This window comes from Ooceraea biroi, chromosome 8, assembly GCF_003672135.1.
Source record: "Ooceraea biroi isolate clonal line C1 chromosome 8, Obir_v5.4, whole genome shotgun sequence".
Classification (NCBI taxonomy): domain Eukaryota; kingdom Metazoa; phylum Arthropoda; class Insecta; order Hymenoptera; family Formicidae; genus Ooceraea; species Ooceraea biroi.
Window position 1 is genome coordinate 10,116,102 of NC_039513.1, and position 22,334 is coordinate 10,138,435.

Here is a 22,334-nt window from a genome sequence, read left to right on the forward strand (position 1 = left end):
TTTTCGCTTTTTGTAATTATAACGCAGTTAGATTGTACAATAAAATATATGAAAAACTAAATAATGCAAAGAAATCTAACAGTAAAATTTTTATATAATCATAACATAAAGAATCATTTCATCAGTATAACTCATAATTAAACTCTGTAATTCAACGCGCTAAGTTTTTATTTACTAACGCTTATTAATAACAAAATCAGAGTCGATAAAATGGATATTAAGCTCCAAAAGTGCTGTGAACCGTTTCTCTAATATTTAAACGTAAGTTTTTTAAATTTTTGTGTAATAGTACGTTTCAATTGCATTAATCCAACAAAAAGCGAAAAGACTCAATAAATCACGCAATTACAAGCCTCCTTATAAACCGTAAATCAGGCGTGTTTGATGACAATCGATCGAGTACAGCATCTCCCTCAATCGTTTGCGCAATTCTTCCGCGCAATCCACGAAATGTCTTTAGAAAAATAAAGGAAATGGCGAAAAACGCATCATCACGTTCGTCCGTTTTAAACGACTCTAAACCGGGCGAAATCAGCCTTAAGGCTAGTTAGTAAATCGCGCACAACTATTTCCTCGCAAGACATATTAGTAGAATCGATTAAACTTGCAATGTATATTTCTCTGCTATTCAGAAATAGTTATTTTGTAATATAATAATAATTCTTCTTTATATTCTATCAAAATATTCATCACAGTGCTACGGACACAAAGATTGTGTTCTGGCTTATACGTATATACATATATATGTATATACACGCAACACACACAAATATATAAATATCTATCTATCTATTTGTGTGTGTGTGTGTGTGTGTGTGTTGTGTATGTATCATGTGTGTGTGTGTATGTTTTTCATACCCGAAAAGAACTCCTGCATTTCGGTCACTCGGACTTGTCGAATTGTAAAAAAGAAAGAATACATCACATTGACGCAAATCACAAAAATCACAATCGGTTTCCAGGAAAAATCCACCATTTCTCCGTATTTTTCCATTCTTGTCAAAACTTGCAATTTCGTTATCTGAGGAAACACGAAATGACACACGAATAACTTTGTACTTTTTCATTGCACGTAGCGTTTTTATCACACGTTTAAATCTTCCTCGATATTTATATTCCTCGATCAGCACGAGAGACCGAATTCATTGTTGTTCTTCCACGCTCATATCACTTTTTTTTTCGTTTTAACATAGGGTGCTATATATATAGACAATGGCAGTATCATCCTGCTTAAAAACTCTTACTCGACTTACATGTGTACTCTCTATACTTGACTATATTTACAGCAATAAGTTGAGAAAATGGCCTCCCAACGAGATCGTCCAGCTCGTAATAAACCTCATAAATGAATCGGTTAGCAACATATATGCTATAGTATCGATTACAATAGACATATAAGACAAAGAAAGTTCGAAGTAAATTCCTACTGCGAGTTTCCTGTGAGTTAACCGATTTCCATTTACGATTATTACACGTTAGAGATTAGAAACAGAAAAAGATATCGGCTTAATGTAACGAAATAATTTCGAACTATTGTTACGCTGCAAAAATGAAGAAACTGCGCGAACTTATCCTACTTTTATTTATACGCGGCATTCTATACTGCAGACGTAATCCATGGACCAAAATGACACCGTGAGTGCATTACCAATATCTCGTTCACTTTTATGTTCAATTGTACCAACCAGTCGTGTTGGAACTTAATCGCTAATGTACAAAAATATAAGACTTAATTTTCTTCTTCGAGAATAATGTAAGCAAAACTTTTGATGCGTTGATCAATTTTCCCGAAAAGAAACAAAATAATTGTATATATATATAATAATTGTAAATATGTATTATTATCCCAACACGAACGGCGAAATCTGTTTGATAATATTTCAGAAAAATGTGTCTTGTTCTGTGCTTGCGTTTTTTCTACTCTCTCGAACCTCCTTAACCCTTTGCGATCTGAAGTGATTTCAAAAGAAATAATTGTTTACCAGTAATTTTGAGAGTTATATTTCTCATTATATTATATATATATCTTAACATTATCAACGCAGCAACTTAGGTTTACTCTACTACCAAGATGTTCCAAGAGATTTTGGGAACAACGCTTACAAATAATAATAATAATAAACAATAATAATAATAATAACGTTTTAGTTACTTCTTTTTATATCACCACAGAAATCGTAATTGCTCGCATCGGTAACCGCAAAGGGTTAAAAAAGAACGGAATTAAGTATCAGAAGAAGGAAAAAAAACTGTTTTTCAGATTGGATCTTGCAAGATCATTCGTCAGTTATATCTCGACCTGAAGGGGACTGGGCGGGCGGAACGATTGGCAGCAGCCCCATGGAAAGTACCACGTGGCTCAGCACCTTGGCGAAAATTTCGGATTCGTGGGACCGTGGATGTAGCTCCTAAGTTCTTTCGGCGGCTCCGATCCCAAGTCTGACGCCGTGTCCACGTCGGATTTGCGACAGATGATCATACGGATGTCCGTATGCAAATAAATTCGACCTGATTTGCTGGACATAAATCTGAAAGGGCAGTTTGCATGTAATATCAGTCATCTTTTTCATGTCCGTTTGCATCTTACTCCGTTTATAGAAATGGTAGAACTCACCTAAGGTGAACGAGGTAGCGCAGTGTTTTGTCTCGCAATGTTCTTTGACGTAAAAAAGTGTGAGATCGCGGCGGCATGTCGGTAAGATCATACAGTACCACGAACATCTTAACAACGGTACCCAAAGGATTGAGAAGTGTCACTTGGATGGTACCACTTCTTGGTACTTGATAGCCCTTTTTCTCCAGATTAATATGAGCCTATAAAAAAATATCAGCGTAAGTACGTATCTCTGTAGTATCATATTTAGAAAGAATTAATAATTATATATAAAAAATAATTATTATAAATAATTATAAAGTATTCCGCATTTAGAAGACAACTAATCTTTACTACGAATCTTTAATCGATTTACATTCTCGAAAAAAAACGTACAAGATATGGCGTGGAGACTTTATCATTGTCACCAAGCGTGTAGAAGAACACGGTAACTGGAAGTTTCTGATGCTTCGGACAGAAGGAACCGCTGGCCCCAAGTTCCGCTGTGAAACCATGAACCGTAGATACCGGTTCGAGTCTGCCATTCAACGCCGACTCCTCGAAGCTGCCTAAAAGAGCATGACTCTGCGGCCGGTTGCGGGAGCTGGAGCGTCTTTTCGGCGTCTCCTCGCCTTCGCCGGTCGTTTCTGTTTCGCGATCGGTTTCCTCCAGCGAGACCGCACCCGGACTCGGTGGTGTATTTAATTCAAACAACGCGCTAAAATAGTGAAACGTTATTTTAAAAGAGGAATTATTTAAGTGTAAGGTGCGAATTATTTCAGTATCGATCCAATATCATTATATGGCACCAATAAAAACTACTGCAATGTATTGCTGAATATCCTCGATTATAATTATTCTTTAATTATCAATCTTTATTTTATCTTTATAATATAATTTTAAAAAATAATTATAATTTTGATCTCTTGCAGTCTTATACTTATCTGATATGCTATATAATGATATATTATAATTTTAATAATGATAATTTTCTTCTGAAAATGATTGTATAATTATTTGTTGCAATTAATAACATCCTCTATTCGCGCCATGAAACTATTCCATTCTGAAACAGAATGTGTAACTCTTCATACTTTCTCTTGGAGGAGACGGAATTCAGGCTGCTGTCGTAGTCGAAGCAACAGCTCCCTCTCCTCAATGGCGCCGGACTAGAGGTCAATGGCAGACCAGTCCTGCTGTGAAACACCATTGACGCCGCATTCTCCAGGGATCTGCGAAATCTCTCCTGTTCGAGGGCGGATGGTACACTCTTATCGACCGCCTCATCGTCTACCATCTCCGCGATGCCGTCCTTGTTATTGTTGTTACGTAAGATCTTGGAAGACGAATGTCCGCTCTGCGGAATAATCGAAGTAGCCAAATTGTTCTTCTGAACAGCGATATCTTTCTTTGCGACATCATTCTCCTCGTCCTCGTCGAGCTCTTCATCCTTCACGCCAACAAATAGTCGCCTATCACAATGTTGATCTTGCCGGTTGTTTAGGCCCACGGAGCCGCACTCGCGATCAATCGCATTATTTGTACTATGCATTATGAGTGGCTTTTGATGTGCGTCTTTTGTACTGAGCTCCGGAGTCACCGTGGCACGCTCTTTCTCCACGGTGACGTCCGGGAAGTCGATTCGCCGTTTCGCCTTGTTGCTCCTCGCGTTGTGCAAATTCGGTTGTTCGTTGTTATAACGGCTGTTATAAGATATTGGGTTGTAACGTTGCGGCAGCGGCGTCGGGCTCGGTGAGGTCTCCGGCGAAGACGAGCTCTCCTCCGTCATCACGGCGAGTTCCTTGTCTGTTTCCTTCTTGAATAGTTGCCGGAACCGATACAATCTCTTGTTTACCGCCAGTGGCAGGAACTTCTCATCGTTGGAAGAGAAGGCAGCGGTTCTGCGATCCTGCTGATTAAGCTTGATGCATGAAGAATCATCGTCGCTACTGTCATCTTCAATGCTAGTCGCTGACTTTGGTCTGGTCCCATTTGATGAAACATTCGACAAATCCTTCCGGTCCTTGTTGGTCCGTAAAATAGCGCCGAGTAGTACATCCGCCTTAGTAGAGACACTCTGTAAGCGATCCTCATTCGCGTCCACTTCCGCTCGCGCGTACTTCCGCGAGTCGGATTGTTCAGGCTCGTTCAGATTATTTATATTTGCGGCGAATTTTGAACGCGCGGGTTGGTAAACATTTTTATCGTAATAGACTCGATCTAAAGAATTTGACTGCTCCTCCGATACCGATACCCGATGATTCACTTTGTACGATCTGCGATTGCAATCCTCACAAGACTTTACGTGACCGCCGTTTGTCACGTTGGAACCTTCCGAGGTCGTGCACTTTGTCGGAACCTTCTCCGCCGAATCCTCGCCGGTTCTGTCGAGGCGTTCTCCGCGTCTCCTCGTGTTCTTAACAGTAGCTCTTTTACGTCCCGATGGTGTCCTCGCTCGCAGCACCGCTAGTACCTCATCGACTTCCCGCTGACTCAACTCCAGATTGCAGTTCTTGAATTTGATTTCATTGGTATTTGGCTGCTTGCTCGGATGCTCCGGCTGTTTCACATTTCCGCTCTTCGTCTTGTTGCTGTCGACGTAGCTTTTCACAGCCGCGACACCCAGAACTCTTCCGGGCACCTTACTGAACCACTCCAGCAATCCTCCCTCCTCTTTCTTATCCTTCTCGTCGGGAGTCGATAACTTCCACATAAATTGACTCAAGTCTGATTTGCCAGTTTTCTTCTGATTTCCACCTTTGACGGTATTGTCCTCCTTGTTGTCCTCCAAGGCGTCCTGGCCGGGCGATACTTGCGCCGTCGCGACGATCTTATTGACATTCTTAAAGCAACTCTGGTGTACGGCTGGTGTGCAAGTAGAATTTTCTAGTTTCTGCATGCATTTGTACGTTGAGGGCCCGGGATTCGACTTGTGGAAAGGATTAGATTGGCCGTACGGATCGATTGAAGGATGATTCGGTGCGTCCTTGGCGATCGGCGATTTGTAACTCCTTTCGGATTCGTTGAAGCGGGCTTCCTTTGCACTGCGAAAACTCTGAAACTTGCTGTTTAGATTGCTGTTTTGCCAAGAAGAGACGAAGGACCAGGTGGGAACGAAAGGATGAAGATTGTCTAGCAGTCCGCCGCTCTTGGTCGACGATATGATCTCCGATGAGTCACTGGACCCTCTGCCAGGATTGGCTGCCGAGTTCTTAATGCTGTTATTGTAACTCTCCTCAACATAGATCTTCGAGTTAGCAACTTCCGGTACTTCCGTCGTTGTACGCTTGCAACGTTTCTCCAAATTACCCTCCCGCTCCTCGATGTTCAGCTGTACCTTGAAACAGCGCTCCAGGTGATCCGAGTTCAGATTGTTACGAGTCTTCACCTCGTTCCTGTTCTCCGATTTGTTCTGCAGAGTCCGTATCGCGCTACGGTTGTTGTTCATCATCCCGGCAGCGCCTCCCTCCTGCAGGATGTTCTCTTGAAGAGACGGCAACGGCGCAGGTTGCGAGCTCACGCATGGACTGTCCGCCGGTCCGCAGGGAAGCGATCGGCGACGTTTCCGTTCACCGTTAGATCTGATGGTGGGCGACAGAGGGGACGTGTCCTCCTCCTCACAACGACAATCGTGCTTGCCTGATTTGTTGCAAGTAGTTTGCAATCTATCATCCACAAGAGCTGAAAACAATTTACTCGATTATCTCTTGATTGCGTGAGCACGTTTCAGTTTTATTTACCGTATTTTTAGATATATCAGCATTAACAAAACTTTTATTTTGCAAACTGATTTTGCGAATTCACGGAAGAAACGTTAAACATGCTATCTTAACTGATATTTGTGTTTGTTCATAAACGCGCTTAATGATGAATGCATAAGAATAGACTCATAACTACATACCATGAATTACAAATCATCGTATCATCGATATTCATTAATATTTACCAGGCAAGACAAGAGCCTCAGGATTCTGCGTGCTAACAGATCCCATCGAGATGTTTTTGGTGGGTGTTAACGCTCTTGCGATGTCTTCCTCGTCCTTCTCGTTTTTTGGGTGCAGCGAACACGTGAGCACAGGTACATCTTCCATCCGTGGTAATGCCCAAACGGTCACCTGCAATGGAATAATTTATTGGAGAAAGGTGATTAATGAGAAAGTTGATTCCGCAATCGATTCGACTTATAGACTGATAAAACGTATTTCATAATATTACAAATGATTCCTCGTACATTGATAGAATTTCCATCGCCATTACCAGCCAGGGGGAACGTATGCTCCACTGGTGTCTCACGAAATTTACCAAGATTATCCTCGCTATGCGACACAATACGAGTGGCTATGTAGCTCGGCTCTGCGCCGTTGCTGCGAGACCACCATGCCGCGACTTGGCTGAAGTGCAATCGCGAACGCACCGCTTGGTATAATCCTTGAAAATTCATCGGTTCTTGACTCCTGAAAGCATCATCACGGTGTAAGCTACCTTCTATTAGAACGTGATTTTGACACGAAATAATATAACGTTATACCGAATAAGTTTATAGCAACGGTTATACAGCAAAAGTGAAGTAAGGTCAACATGACTTACTTGCTCGGAACAATGCAGATATACCAGTACTCCAGTAATATTTCTGATGCGTTCTGCCATGGCGAGATGGATAAAGGTGGCACGGGGTACTTGCATGTGGACTTTGTCAGACCGCAGGGACAATCGCTGCATAGAAGCACTTCCACGCATAAACATGATCCAATAACAAGGCGTTCTACGATCTCCTGAATTAGTATCCGATATCGATTGCACTAGAACAATTTGAAGCAGATGCTAATAGATAACAAAAGCAGTTTTGTTGAAGACAAGAAATTTTAATAAATCATCTATTGCGTGTGTGTGCGTGTAAAGATATGATAAAAAATAATACAAAATAAAAATATCAAAATTAAAATTAAATTTGTGTTAATCCAAAAATAATTTTCAGTTTTTATTCAGTGAAAGATAAAATTCTATAATTTGAAAAGTTTTTGCGTTCATGTTTCTCCGATTCTGATTATTTCTATCCTTTAAATAATAATTATTTTCTCATTCCTATTTTATTTTTAAAATTTTTTAATAGTTCCTCTTCCTCTTTATGCATATTACCGTTTATTACTGCATTCAACCTCTAAATTCTCACATATAGATACACATATATTATTTAATTATTTATTGAAAAACGCTCGGCATTTTCAACATTCTTACAGAGACTGGAATTGTTCCATTTGGTCGGCGCAAACAAATTTCTTCGATGGCTCTACAGTCCACTGGAAATGCTGGGTGGAAGTAGGTCGCCTAGGAACAACGGAGAGTAACGGGGGCACCATATGTTACTTACCAGATAGTTGTTCTCCTCGCACACGTGACCGTTCGGGACTGCTTGCATGGGCGGTGCACAGTGTGGACCCTCTTTGTAGCCACGCGGAGGGCCCTGAATTCTCCCTTCGCACACAAGGACTCCAAGGGCTCGAAACACGCTAAGAACACCACTCCGGCCGCCAACCCCATTCGGGCTGGAGATACCTCCTCCCGTCACCGCACCTAGGCAATGCATGCCTGTAATGAGAAGACCAATATTTACAGTCGGAACACATTACGAGAAAAGATTGCTTAATTGAGTGCCGAGTGCAACAACAGCGCAATCACCAAATGTTTCGAAAGAAAAACGTAAAAGTTTAAAATGCATAATTATCGTAAATAAACTTATATAATATATTATATAATATAATTATACATAATATAATATGAATAAACTTTTACACAAACAGTTTATGAAAATTGTTACATAATAATTATAATAATTATGTGCCTCCTCGAATAAGCATTAAAAATTTGTGAATCTCACGCAGCCAATTTCTCAATCGAATTCATACTCGAGATTGACAAATTAAATAATTAATTAAATTCCTTTTCTCTATTCTGTGTGCATCATTTGACTGGCCGTTTGATTCAAAAGCAAGGTAGAATTTGAATATCACGCGGGAAACACAAAATGGGAGGCTAAAAAGGAACGGAAATCTATAGACGAGATAAATATGAGTGAGTCTACATTTTTGGCAGTACTCGCTTGCAAGTTTATCGACGAGCATCCGAGTGTCATTTGCTCGAGAGCTTATCACCGTGCTTGAGATTGAGATCGCTTTGTGATCTCCGGGTACTCGCGCTCGGACCAACGTGCTCGGGACGGCTCGTAGAAGCCCCCTAGATTTTTGTCGTCCCTTTAAATTTGTTGTTGTGTCACGTCCGCAGGACTGGTTATAGCCACCGCGCGTCGGAACACGTGACGAAAGAAAACAAGGTGCAGTTCGCGACCTGCCGCGGCGGGTTACAGGTTTTTCGAATGGTTAGTACAGCGTCGGTAGGGCCAACGCCGACTTGCGTGTCGTCGATTCACGAGATTCTCGTCGACGACCCCGGGTGAACGCGTTTAACGCTTCTTTTCCTTTTTTTTCTTCTCCTTTTTAAGCGGCGGCGATGTTTAGCGCGGAGCGCCTTCGAGTTCATCATGCAAACGATAATCGCAACCTCGGCGAGTTCGGATCTCGATATTGCACATGCGAATAATCCTCATGTCTGAATGTTGCAAAGTTTTTTATTTTCCCGTGTTTCATAACGACAAAAATCAAACTCTACGAGATTACAGTGATTTCGATATTCGAAATAAAGTTCGTAAAAGAAGCCATGTTGTTGCGCTGTCTGTAAAGATACCAGCTGCATTAATGATAGATACATCATCGCCTTACAGCTTCTAGCATTAGCATTATAAGACGGATATCATTATGCTGATAGCATCGGCGCATGTATGATTTAGTGGACGGAAGAAACACGTTAGTTGTACTAAACTATTATCTGGATTAAATATCAACATTTAAATACTTTGATTATCGATTACAATTTTATTGACAAGATATCTTTCATGCTAGATAATATTCATTGAAGTAATATTTATTTAATTGACATTGTTCAAAAAGAATAGTATCATCAAAAATATATGAATACTCAACTCTGCAATATTTTATCTTATTTGTTGTACGTAAAAAGAAAACATTCTCCATAAGCAATTTTTAATTACATCGTTGTCTTTCCATGAAATGCCTCCTTGGTACCTTCGATCTTTGACAAAGCCAGGCATTATCGGAAAAGCGGGCGAAAGGTGAGATCTTGCGCAGTGGACGAAAGAAAATTATTAAGCGTATCGCAAGCGCACGCGATCGAACGGGTCGCGAGAGTGCTTAACGACGCGTTACATAAACGGAAAGCCAATACATGAGCGGAAACTCGAGGTCTCTTAATATCTACTCTCGCTGCCCACGTTACGTCAGCGAGACGCACGCTCATCGTGTCTGGGACTGCGCGATTCTACAAGTCTACCCTTTTATATTTCGTATATCGCGGACGAGAAACGAAAAGCATCTCCCGTGCATATGCGCGATAAACGTCAGCGCGTGTACGCGTTCGAGCAAGCTCGAAATCGAGCACGAGACTCCCTCGTCCACTCGCGAGCGATCGAGGATCGTCCCGATCGGGATCGTGAACTCGTCGTGAGCATCGCGTGCGTATACACGGACTTCTCATAATGAACTTATAATCAGATAAAAAATAATTTCAACCTGCTGCTACATGATTATCTTTCGTATACTACATTTATGCAATTCACCGTAAATTAACGTTAACGAGGCTCTCGGTTATTCCATAATTTAATGATTAATTCGCGAAACTTTTAAGTGCACGTGTAAGGTCGACGGTGCAGGGATCGGGCATACGCTCGCGCTTGGTTCGTTCCTGGAGACCCGCGTGGTGGAGGAAAGAGTGGAAGAGTGGGAGGAACGACGGCATGTATCGATGGCGTCGTCAGCTGAGCGCACCGCTCACAGCTGTGCACGAGCGACGCTGTCGCCGAACAGCTGATCGCGTCGCTGTGCTGTCAGAACATGGCGCGCCGGAGCGGAGCACGGATCACAACGACCAGAGAGAGTGGTCCATTTTCAGCTTGAGCTGATCACGGGCTCATTTACTCCCAGGGCCGTACAGGCATATCTAATGAATTTTCTAAGAACTTTTAATACCTTTCGCGGAGAATGTCTAATACAAACTTCACGGGAAGTCGTCATGAATCATGAATCTATAAATCATGTACACGTCACGTTTAAATGTAGACTGTGTTAAACGTAATTATCTCATCTTTTTGTCTTTCTCATCATACTACATCCTATTTAATAAAGAAAATGGCAAAATGAAACACGAATAAAAGATATTAGATTAATGAAAAGAGTCACTTTTGCCGTCAGAAAATTTACAAATTTTAAAAACACAGAATTCTTTAAATCTAGCATGCAAAAGCTTGGTTAGAGATGAAAAAATGATATTGGAGCCAACCGTGACTATTTCGATTAATAAAAATTGTTTCGAAGATTCTATAATTTTGTCTTCTTTTTCTATAATGATACATACGATAAACATTTTCGACGAATCTAATAATAAATGATTTATCGCAGACGTGTGCGAAATAAATAGATCCTGGCAATCTTGTTTCTGAAATCTTGCTTCTGAAAATATTTGACTTTCTTTGTATAATATTCTTTCTCTCTTGTTTGTAAAATCATAAAAAATACTTTTTAGAAAAAGAAAGAATAGTTTTGTAAAAGATTGCAATGATCGCGGTACATAAAATTCCCTCTTTTTATTTTGTGTGCCCGTTTAAACTTATTAAATCAACATAATTTCTCTCGTTTTTTGGTTAGTCTTTCTATCTTGCCATTTTAATTGAATCTCTCCGTAAATGATGATAAGGAACGAGTCAGACTTGTCTGAGATATCGCGTGGTATGTACGTCGATCCTATTCGTTCTTCGACTGGCAAAGGAACGCTTTCAAGTCTACCCAGAAATAAACTCGCTCTTCCGGTAGGTTTGTCGGCGTTGACGATGGCGAAACGCAGCACTTTATCGGCGAGAATATCATGCGTATTTGTGGCACATATTTAACCTTATTAGAGATAAAACTTTATTATCCTTTACATGCTCTAATCGTCTCTCAATGTTAAGATTACGAGATGAAAAATACATCAAAACACATTCGGAAAACAAATATTTCAGATTAATTACTTGAGACTCTGTTACGTTTCGTATTTATTATTAAGCTCGTTATACAAGCTCATAAATTAAACATAAAAATACGTGTAAAAAGAAATTCTCCCAGAAGAACGCAACATAAAAGTACGCGAAGCAGTACCGCTCGATATGACCTTTAACTTTAATATCGGCACATTGCAGTCAGTTAATCGTAGTTAATCATCGTAGAACAGTTGATCATCGTAATACACCGTTCTACGCGCGCTTAGTTTCTTGCTTAGAAAATTCAAACCAAATCGATATCTTTCAGCTGGGTCACCTAAAAAAATCCAGAGCGCCTATCTACCGGGCGTTCCGCATTTTATGAGCGATCGTAAGCTCGAAACTGGGTCGACTGGCCCACGTGGCGAGGGGGTGTACGGTTTCCGGATGAATCTATCCTGATCGTAAAAAAATAGATATTTTGCAATAATAATAATAATAATAACAACAGCCTCATATAAAAACAACTCATTTGGAAATAAAATTTTAAGATTTTATTTGTAAAATTCCTCTTCGGTATTACAAATCGCTTATTTTATATTTTGGTGCCAGCCAATCGAGCGACCAGCTGGTGAAGAGTTACAACGGAACGCGGTTTCCCGTAACCGTACCATACGTTTTGTAAGTGGCGCGTTTGAACGCGCAACCTAAAATAGACACTGCCGATTCCGGCTGTTTCACGGTGGAACGACATGATACAAGTAAAATCCGCGCACTGGTGAAAGTGAGTTTCGATGGTTCGGGGGAGAAAGAGATCATTGATCTGATTTCGTTCGTAAGAACTCTGCTCTGGTGTGGTGTATCTATGAGTTTGGCTTTCGCAAGATATTTATCCACACGCGCGACCAAATAAGATGTAAATTTGTACAAAAGAGCCAAAACACGTTAGGTAAAGAGAAATAGATTTTATCTCGCATTTACCAACTGCGCCTCTCAATTTTGTACTTGGAATTCTATAAGAGAATCCAAGCACTTGGATCATCCGATTTCTTTTTCGAGTTTTTTCAGATTCCGCAATATCTTGGAATTTTACCGTTTTCCTAAGTTTCGTCACTCGCGGATGATTCGTCGAAGTGTGGAGAACATCTCGACTTGGAATAAAGGTTTCTGCTTGTGAAGGCAGGGCAAAGCCGAGACCAGGGAGGGTAACGAGGTCAACGGGTGGGAAGCAGTGGGTGCAGATCTAGGTTACCTGTATATTATGCAACCAACACTACTGTAATTTCATGATTGCGCGTGCATATGCCCACCTACGTGCGCAGAGCGCGCAGTGCGAAACAACAATGGAAAAGTAACAGTACGTGTTGCGATGATACACCGATGCGATTTTGCACAATGCGATAAAAGAATCCGCATTAATTTAACATAAAAATACTCCATTACAGATGGACTTTATTCAACAAATTTATTCGAAAATTGCGCAGCGGAAGGAAAGGAGATAACAATCCATGAGTCAAATGTCCAATCGTAATTGTATTATTTTAACTCACTGTGAAAGAACGATTGATTTGCCGTCAGAACCACTACTATTGTATATTAATACGGCTTCTGCAGTCGATTCGAAAATAATTTATCCTTGGCGACAAAACGTCGAAGGCTTTGTATTTCTTAACGTTGTACATTTTTGTAATTATTCACTGTTATCTCCTTTGGAAAATTTAAGTCACTAAGATGACTTTGTATCGGCACTCGTTAATTATTCGAAGATGAAGCGTCTCAATTATTTTCATTGAGAAAAAGCTGAGACCTTGCACAAAGAGACATGTTGCAAGACTGCCGCTTTTGGACTATCCTATACGCGTACATTTCCGTTTGCCACCACGTGTCCCCTGATATCGCGGGGCCTTACGTAATGTATAAGAGACGGAAAGCTAGAGAGAGACCAAACGTGTTTCCTAGCGCGTGCAGCCTTGCCGAGGGACGACAACGACGACGGTGCAACGCGCGGTCGCGCTGCACCTTCGGTCGCGGGTCGCCTATAAGCGAACCTCGTATTTATAGACATTCTCAACCAAGGCCGATCCGCAATTTTAACTCACGTGGACACAACGCACGGGACCTCACCTCTCGCGTGATGCTTTTTTCTTTGACACTTCAAGAACATTGGCTATTGCTTTCCTGGGAGACTTAAAAAGCACTCCGAAACGAAAAGAAGCAACTTATACAAGGAGAACTGAGTATCGACATATCTATGAGAAACTTTAGAGCGGAAAAACTGTTGGAAAAAGATAATGTTAATTAAAACAAATTAATGTTGGATCATCAATAGGAATTTAAAAGAAACTTTAGAGATTAGATTTCGAGACGTGTTTAGACAGTTACATAATTATAAAGCTATAAAATACTAATAATTATAATACGTTAATTTGCTTTTAAGAATTAAAAAATAGTTCACGAGGGGGAGAAATAACTTTTCCTTCTTTTTTTATTTTCAGGAAAGTTTTACTTCAAAATTCGCATAAAGAATGATTGAAGAATCCAAATATTGCATTTTGCGCCGTCACCTTGTATTTTTTTAGATGCACATCCAAAACAGCTAAGTTGAATGAACGAGCCTGAGACGACGTCCTCTCCTGTTTTGACACAGTCAAGCGAAAAAGAGTATTTCTTTGGACTGTACTGCCGTTCAAAAGGTTTGAACACTAATTAACGCTCGATAAAGATATAATGGAAGAGGTAATGGGATTTTTAGAGAATGTATCTACAATCGCCAAATTCGACCTCTTAAATACAGAGAACTCATGTACCATTTAGGTGTTTTCGAGTGCACTTCACTTATCAAGTTTGATAAATAATTGTCGATATGATCGTGATAAGATTTACTCGCATTTAGCTATAATATATTTTATAATGTATTTATAAAAAAAATATATTCAGTAAACTGTGTGTTAATATTCTACTGATATTTTTATTTTAATAACAACTTTAATAACAAAAGTCTATTTAATATGTATAAAAAGTAAATTTAATAACTTTCTATTAAATACTTTCTAATATAATTAATCTATTAATTCCCGGAACAATTATTTTAATAACCTATGTGAAATTTTCTTTTGTTTTTGGCTAGTCAGAATTCACTAATAACTTCACTAATAGTTTAAAATATATCCGATGTGATGCAGTGTTATTCCACCTTATATAATAAAACATAAATTCTTCTCACTCTCTTTCTTTTTACATAATGGAAAGATTTTGTGTAAAGCAAATCTGAATAGCTTTCTCCACGCACCATACTTTTTAGAGAATCCAAATAGCTTTTTGTTGCAAAACCAACCATTCATAATATGTGATTGAATATTATGCATTAATTCTTAATATAAAGTTTTAAATTGCAAAACAATTCGCATGGACTTTCCAATCAATTCGATAGTTTCAACAACTTCCTAATTGTTACATTAATTATGTATACAAAGCAATCAGTTTTTTCCTTTGTCTCCAAAACAAATTATAATGTGGTTTCACAAGTATCCATTTCGAACATACGTTGATGTTATCAGAGCGTGATTGTTTTTCACATTCCAAATAATTGGATCAATTCCGGGTTGAAGTAGACCATCAGTCTTACTCTTTGCTCAGATCTTGTTCTCTACGTAATTTGCGTTCTAATTTTCTTAGAAGTCACGAGGCGTAATCTTAAAACACGTTAAATAAAGAACAAAGTTATATCGCAACAACATGTTTACACCTCATACCACTCAAATGTTATTACTAATGTAAAATTCAGGAATAATAAATCTTAATAATTATAAAAATAAATCCTTCATAATAACGGCCTAAGACAGGTCGATTCCTTTGTGAACGCCTTTAGAATCATTAGAACGTGCAAACTCTAAAGACTGTTTGAAAAATTCCAAAGCAAGTATAACGAACGAAGATGTTTGTCTCATTTAAATTTTCCAATTCCCAAGGTTACGATCCAAATTCCTGTAGGAAAAGATAAGAGATTCTAAACGCACCAAATCCTTGAAAATTTTCTTTTGTGCCAAAAATTCCTCAAAAGAATAGGAAAATATGCTCTCCCTTTCTCTCAAACTTACTAGGCAGTCCATTCGAGGTACCAAAGGCAAAGGAGAACATTATCGAGGGGACGAATAACAATCGGCTACCAGACTTGGCGAGTAGCGAACGGACAAAGCTGCCCCCTTCCGACCTGTCACGAACAGCTGGAACACGACGCTTCGTGACGTGTTTAATCGAAAGAACTAAAGACATATGACGAGGTGTGTTCACTGGACGCTTTTGATGCTAATGCCATACGAATTTCATCAGCAATTACACACCGTTGACGTCACCGTTGTAAAACTCTTGCTTAATCGCTTTGCAGTAATCGAAATTCCAACTAACTGAACGGTTATCGAGCAGACGTATAACCGAGAGCTGACGCGAGATGCGAGACAATGCAACTGAGAATCGTACCTCGGGTCGGACGCATGACGATGCACACGACGCAAAGTACAATACATACAGTAAACGCATATTATTTCAGACGATAAGTCTGAAGCGTGTAAGCGCGTGTTGATTGGTTAAATATCGTAAGTGATACGTCGCCCGTGCGACGCGCATTGTCTCACAAGTATCGTCGAGGCACTTGAACGCTGCACATTCCCCTGACAATCCGCGTACTTTAAAGTGTGCTCGCGCGATCACGCTCGCTGGCAATCGACGACGACGACGATTTCGGTCGCGAGGAAACGCTTTCTCTTAAGAGAGCGCTCTCGTGCCTCTCGAGGAACGGGAATGGGAACGACGGGAGGCACGACATGCGTTGTCAGAGCGAGAGGATGGGAGAGTCCGGCAGCGACAACACGGTCACAATAAAATTTGACAATAAAATCGTCATCGCTCATAGTCACACTTGCCGATTCGCAGCGCTCACGAGAGACAGCTCACGATCCCACCGACGAGCCTGGAGTCGTTCCCGTGGGTCAAATAATCCCGTCGACGGGCCCCATGGCAGCCGATCGTCGGCGCGACGTCGCACGAATGATGACAGCGATTGGACAGTTCGCCCTCGGGAAACGTCGAATCCGCACCGCTGCGACGCGTCCGGGACGCGATACGGAGAACGCTCAGCCGAGCACGGGAGAAACGGGACGCGATCGTCGGCACGCACACACACGACCCACTCAAAGGTCTGTTGCCAACTGGCCTGACCCCGTGAGATATCCGCGAGACTAGACGCGCGGCGCGCAGATAGCGTCGACTCGCAGCTAGCGACACGGATGCACATGTTCGCCAACCCGTCGACTGCAACGTTTCTAGACGCGCTGTTCCCCCCGACGAGAATGACGTGTACATATACCAATTGCATATACATTGTACATACGTTAAATATTGCCACGACAGTATATGCCTCATTTTACTTTATTAAATCCGTTTCGCTGTGAAACGATATCAAAAAATAACCAAACATATTTTTACATCATATGGAGTACTTCACTGTAACGACATTTTACACGAAAATACAATTATCTGAAAGGCATTGATCTGCTTCGATTTTAAATTGTAATTATGCTTAAATGTAATGAGGGAATATTAAACGAGCATAGGAAAACTATAAAATATAATTTGAAAAGCATACATAAAAATTGAGATTATATAAATTCGTGTAAACGGATAATTCTGTTACGTTCAGTTAAGTATAATAATGATAATATAATAATATTGCAATATAATAATGATAATATATCATAAACGTTCTCAAGTTTCTACAGGATCAATATGGAATGTATCAAACAATGAAATTTGAAAATGGTAATAAAAAGAATACATCTTATCTAAAAATAATAATAATAAAGTATATGTGAAGAGGACAACAATGTCTTACATTACAACCGAAACCAACTCTGAAAAATCATTAGGGTATTAATTATTTTGGCCATTTTATTTCTAAAATACTCATACAATAATTAATGGGAATTGCATTAATAATTACAAGATAATACGTATGTATATTATCAATATAGTGCTACAATTCCATGTTAAATACTTACTCCTTGTCCTTCCTAATTTTCATCTAGCTTAGAAACGGAACACTCGCAAAGCGCATTTTATAAAACGACTCTTCATCTATTATGGATTGTATTCATTTTCTTCTATTATCACTGAAAGCAAAAATCAATATTATACTGCATGTACCCAGCAGAGAGATGATAATCCATATGACTGTAATTGACATACGAGATAAACTCATTTCAGTTGTAGCCACTTGTAGTAACGTTTCATGAAGTAAGACTGAAGGAATTAAACGCAGACGAAAGCAGAAAACACAGGCGGAACAGAGGAATCGTCAGAAACCAGCAAAACCTTGCGACAAACGCGTATTTTAATCGTATTTTAACCCTTTTAGCATGACAAAATTACAGCTGATCGCCGCGCTGATGTCCGCGGCGGCGTTTCGAGAAACTAGGCGGCAGCCTCGCGAACGTGATTGGCTGAACGGGCGGCGACCGCAACGCCGCGTGCGCGCGCGACCGCGACGGATCATATTTAATTTCTCGCGAATCTCGGCCGCGCGAGACCGCGAGAAAAATCAACGGTAAATGGCGATGCGTGGCACGTCGCCACGCAATTACGACCGCGTCGTCGTGCGTGCCGACGCGGCCGCTCGTTCTCGGCGAACGTCCGCTGGCGCGGAGCGTCGCGCGACCGAGAAAAACGGCCGCGCGTCGTCCCGTCGCGCGCCCCGCGGATTTTTCCTGGACCCGCGCGCGAGATTTTATTCTGCGCATGGAAAGCAATTTTGCCCAATCATAAATAGGGCTATTGTGGGGGGATGGTTGTATGCCCGTGGCGCATTTCATACATCCGAGTGTAATGGTAACCAGATAGAGAGGCGCCGCGCGCGGGGGCTATCCGGCCGGTGTTAACACCCGGTAAATACCATTCAAGTATAATAGCCGCACGAATTTTGTCGCACGAAAAATTCCCATACCATCTCCGGCGTCGTCTTCAGGGCGATCCACCACTTGCTGCCTCGTATTTCACGTAGCGTTTCACGCTCTCTCCCTCTCTTTCTCTCTCTCTTCCTTCGTTTTCGCTTTCGTCGTCGCTCTTTTTCACCCACCTACGTTTGCCCACCACGTTCATCGTGTTCCTCTTAGCCTCCGTACTTTTCCCCCGCACGCGTCTCATCCTCTGCGGTGTCGCAGAATTATCCCCTTTTTTTTCGCGCGCTGCGTGACGTGCCGAACGTGACGTGTGTGCACGGTGGATGTGCACGGTGGTGGTGTACGCGAGTGTGATAACAACCCGGTCCTCATGCACGTCGCGTAGTCGTAGCTGTGCGTGCGTGCGCGCGTGCTCGGTCGAGTGATCTGTGACGTCAGTGGTGCGATCGGTTGTCACCTGTCAAGCCGATGCCGACGTGTCCCTCCCCTTTCCCTTGCCTGTTTCCTCTCTCTCTTTGGCGCCTCCTCCCCCCTCTTTCTCTCTCACACCTCTTCCCTCCTATCCTTTAAGCCCTCTCCGTTCTCTATCATACTATTTCTCTCTCTCTCTCCCTCTCTCGTAACTCCGAACGTAACCCGAGGACGCAATCCGATCCACGCTACTCTCTCCCTCTCATGTTCGGCTTCACGTTACATCCCCTCTCGGCTTAACCCACGCGATCGTCTCCTCTTCTCTTTTACCCCTTATGCCTCACGGGGATTTTCCTCCCTCCTCCGCAGCCACCCCCGTCCGTTTCCCCCTTGTGCCAGCTTCCATCTTCAACCCTCTCGTTTCCTCTCGCTCTTTTCAGCAACGGCGCCAGCGGCGCGCGCGAGCAGCCCTTTTTCATTTGGTCAAATTTTCCAGGAGCCCGTAAGATTACGTATTGTGTCCGCAACGAGTGTGTTATTCCTATCGTTCGAGAACCGATAAACGATAACGCGGTCTAACACGGAGCAATAAGAGAGAGGCTCAGAAATAAGGACATCACTCGTGTGTTCACATGGACCTTAAAAGTTTCTCATTTGGTCGAATCCCTCAAGTCGGCTACGCCACTGATCCGAGCCGCGTATCTATCCCTTTTCCCTCTTTCTCCCTTTCCGCAGCCCCTCGCGACCCTCTGCTCTCAACCCTCTCTACTTCTCCCCTCTCCCTCTTCCCGGCGGCGGCGGCGGCGGCAGCAGCAGCAGCAGCGGCAGCGGCAGCAGCTTATTCACCCTGGTCGCCTCTCTGCCGGCCCGAAAACCGAAGCCGAGCCTTCGAAGCTTGAGCGCGACCACTACCACCACCATTACCACTACCACCATCGATGGCAGCAGTAGCAACAGCAGCAGCACCACCAGCAGTAGCCACACTAGCAGTAGAGCAGTACCGTGGCACCAGTAACCCCACCCCACTCACCACCCTCCACCCGCCCGTCCGTCCGTCCGTCCCCTATATAACCCCGCTCACTACATCCGCCGCGACGACCGCAGACACAAAAACAATAACAAATCGATTCGCGGCAGCGATGGTGGCGGTTGGAAGCGGGCGGACGAGGGGAGAGAGGAAGAGGTCAGCGCGAGGGGTAGGATGGCTGCTGGGGCCCTTGGCTGCGGTGCGAGGAAGAGAGCATGAGAGGAAGGGTGAAGCTATCCAGGGGGTTGGGGTGGAGAGTCCTCTACCCCCTCGCCGCACCGCCACCCACTCACTCACCCCCTCTCCCCCCCGTGTCCCCCGTGTCTCTTTCCCTCTTTCTGGATATTGTATAGAGAACGTTATGCTAAAGTATGCATGCACGAGGGTCGGTCCAATGGTCAGGAATCTCGCGAGTTCGTTCGTTCTACGGCGGCACGTATCCGTACCCAGTTACTCGTTTCTCTTTGACTACGATATTCGCGGAACGCCTAGACGTCACGTTCTTTTCCGCGTTAACGTCTTCGTCGTCGTCATCATCGTTTTCGTCATCACCATCGCCGTCACCACCACCGCCGCCGCCGCCGTCGTCGTCTTCGTCATCGTCATGAGTGTAGCGGGGGAGGCGGCGCTAAGCCGCGACGCGTGTACACTTCCGGTCGATCGGTAAGGTGGAAATCGGTCCGGTCTTGTGGCAACGAGAGGGGGCACTAGCGGGGGACGATTCCAGCGTAATGACGATCGGCTCGAATTGTTGCGGTAGGCCACTATAGGGACACCCCCAATAGGGGCTTCCCTGATATTTTTGCGATTTTCGCGCAATTATCACTTTCACAATTTGAGATTTGATCGCTGCGCGCTGCCGATCTCAACGTGCAACGATAGCGATTCGTTTGAGCTTGAAATTCACGCGTAAACGCGTAAATTGTTTTATTTATTCTTTTAAATATTTGAGATATTTCGGAATTCATTTTGTCGCATATAGTAATTCGAGTTAAAATAATTTTAGCAATTCGGGATTTGTTTGCAATTTTCACTCGAGGTGCTGGATACATGTAAAACTTTATCAACAAACTTTGAAAACAAAATCGGTAGTTTAAAACATTTTGAACAGAATATCCAACAGATTGGATAAAGAATGAAAGATCAATTCTTTTCTCAAAATCACATATTTTAAATTAACTTTGAGAAATGGTTACGATTCCTAAATTTATACATAAACAATAAAGTAAATGTTATTCTCCCCATAGACATAATTATTATGTCTATGATCCTTCCATTGCTAAATGCAATTGTAAATGTTTTTCAAATGTTTCACTGCAATAACAATACTTTAGTACTTCGATTTTCACGTTATCTAATATCGCGCACAGGATTATATGATAAAAGTCATAAAATTTGAATTAAAAGTATCTTCAATTCAAGCGTATCTATATTTTTATCCGTCCGACAAGATAGACTTACGATGCAAGCAGAATAATCTGAGGAGAACTTGTACCCTAGTCCACGAGTTCTCGCTCCACATTTGAGAGAGTGCGGATCGTTGAGCAATTGCGACGTCCCGAACAGCATATATCACAGAAGCGAGACAACTCTGTGACAATAATGTAGTAGATGCAATGAATATATATATATAATGATATTTCAATCAATAAGTTGCAAACATATGGGATGATATAAAATATTATATAATAGAAAGAAACAGAAAAAGAAGAATATAAAATACAGAGTGTTTTTTTAACTTGCACTCTGAATTGTTGGAAAAAACATGAAATTTAAAGAGTAGTCAATCCAGTAATGATTCGATGGAAATTATTTTTTTTGAAATAGATTCTCCAATAATGCAATATTTTTCTGTACATATTCTATATATTTTTTTATGTTTTCCATAGATTATTGTATTTTTGTTTCGAAGACATTTTGAAATATTTGATCTGACATTTCAAAACTAGATTATTCTATATATACTATAATAGATACAACACTGTATCGCATATTGTTCAACTTGTTCTTACATATTGTTGAAACAATTCGTATAATATGCACGATACGCTTCTTATGATTACTTTACAAACAATATTTAAAAAGCAACTAATTGTTACTTTTAAATCATTAATTTTTAAAGCATTAATTTGAATCTGCTTCAATTTAACTAAATACATGCAATCTAATAGAAACTATTTCCATATATATAATCATACGCGTATGTAGATAATAAATATTCATCTTGCACGAAAAATAAAAGTGAGTATTGATTCGCGGCTACCACTAATC

General features: G+C 41.5%; 2 protein-coding genes and 1 long non-coding RNA gene across 8 annotated transcripts in view; 2 read left to right on the plus strand and 1 right to left on the minus strand.

Moving 5' to 3' along the window:
• On the minus strand, positions 1-20,328 carry LOC105275581. 3 transcript variants are annotated; one of them, XM_011332505.3, is made up of 11 exons: positions 18,670-20,328; positions 17,729-17,839; positions 16,595-17,581; positions 7,962-8,179; positions 7,181-7,392; positions 6,825-7,047; positions 6,540-6,708; positions 3,688-6,274; positions 2,990-3,311; positions 2,615-2,814; positions 1-2,528 (listed from the first exon to the last, which is right to left on the minus strand). In XM_011332505.3, the coding sequence occupies exons 4-11, from the start codon at positions 8,175-8,177 to the stop codon at positions 2,360-2,362; spliced, it is 4,098 nt and encodes a 1,365-aa protein (XP_011330807.1). In that variant the 5' UTR covers positions 8,178-8,179; positions 16,595-17,581; positions 17,729-17,839; positions 18,670-20,328; the 3' UTR covers positions 1-2,359. The 3 variants fall into 3 exon arrangements, with proteins under 3 accessions (XP_011330807.1, XP_011330805.1, XP_011330806.1); XM_011332503.3 differs by lacking the exon at positions 18,670-20,328 and adding an exon at positions 17,916-18,154; XM_011332504.3 differs by lacking the exons at positions 16,595-17,581; positions 18,670-20,328 and adding an exon at positions 17,916-18,152.
• On the plus strand, positions 8,186-14,632 carry LOC105275580. The gene is made up of 2 exons (XR_893255.2): positions 8,186-13,032; positions 13,121-14,632. It is a non-coding gene; the product is annotated as an uncharacterized LOC105275580 (long non-coding RNA).
• The window catches only part of LOC105275582 (zinc finger protein 275), a 14,247-nt gene continuing 10,384 nt past the window's right edge, over positions 18,472-22,334 (plus strand). For 3 of the 4 annotated variants that reach the window (XM_026971748.1, XM_026971750.1, XM_026971751.1), the window contains exon 1: positions 18,472-18,610. The gene's annotated coding sequence lies outside the window, so the exon portion shown is untranslated. Of the gene's footprint in view, positions 18,611-20,682; positions 20,820-22,334 lie in introns of those variants that run through there. The other variant, XM_026971749.1, reaches the window with a different exon arrangement.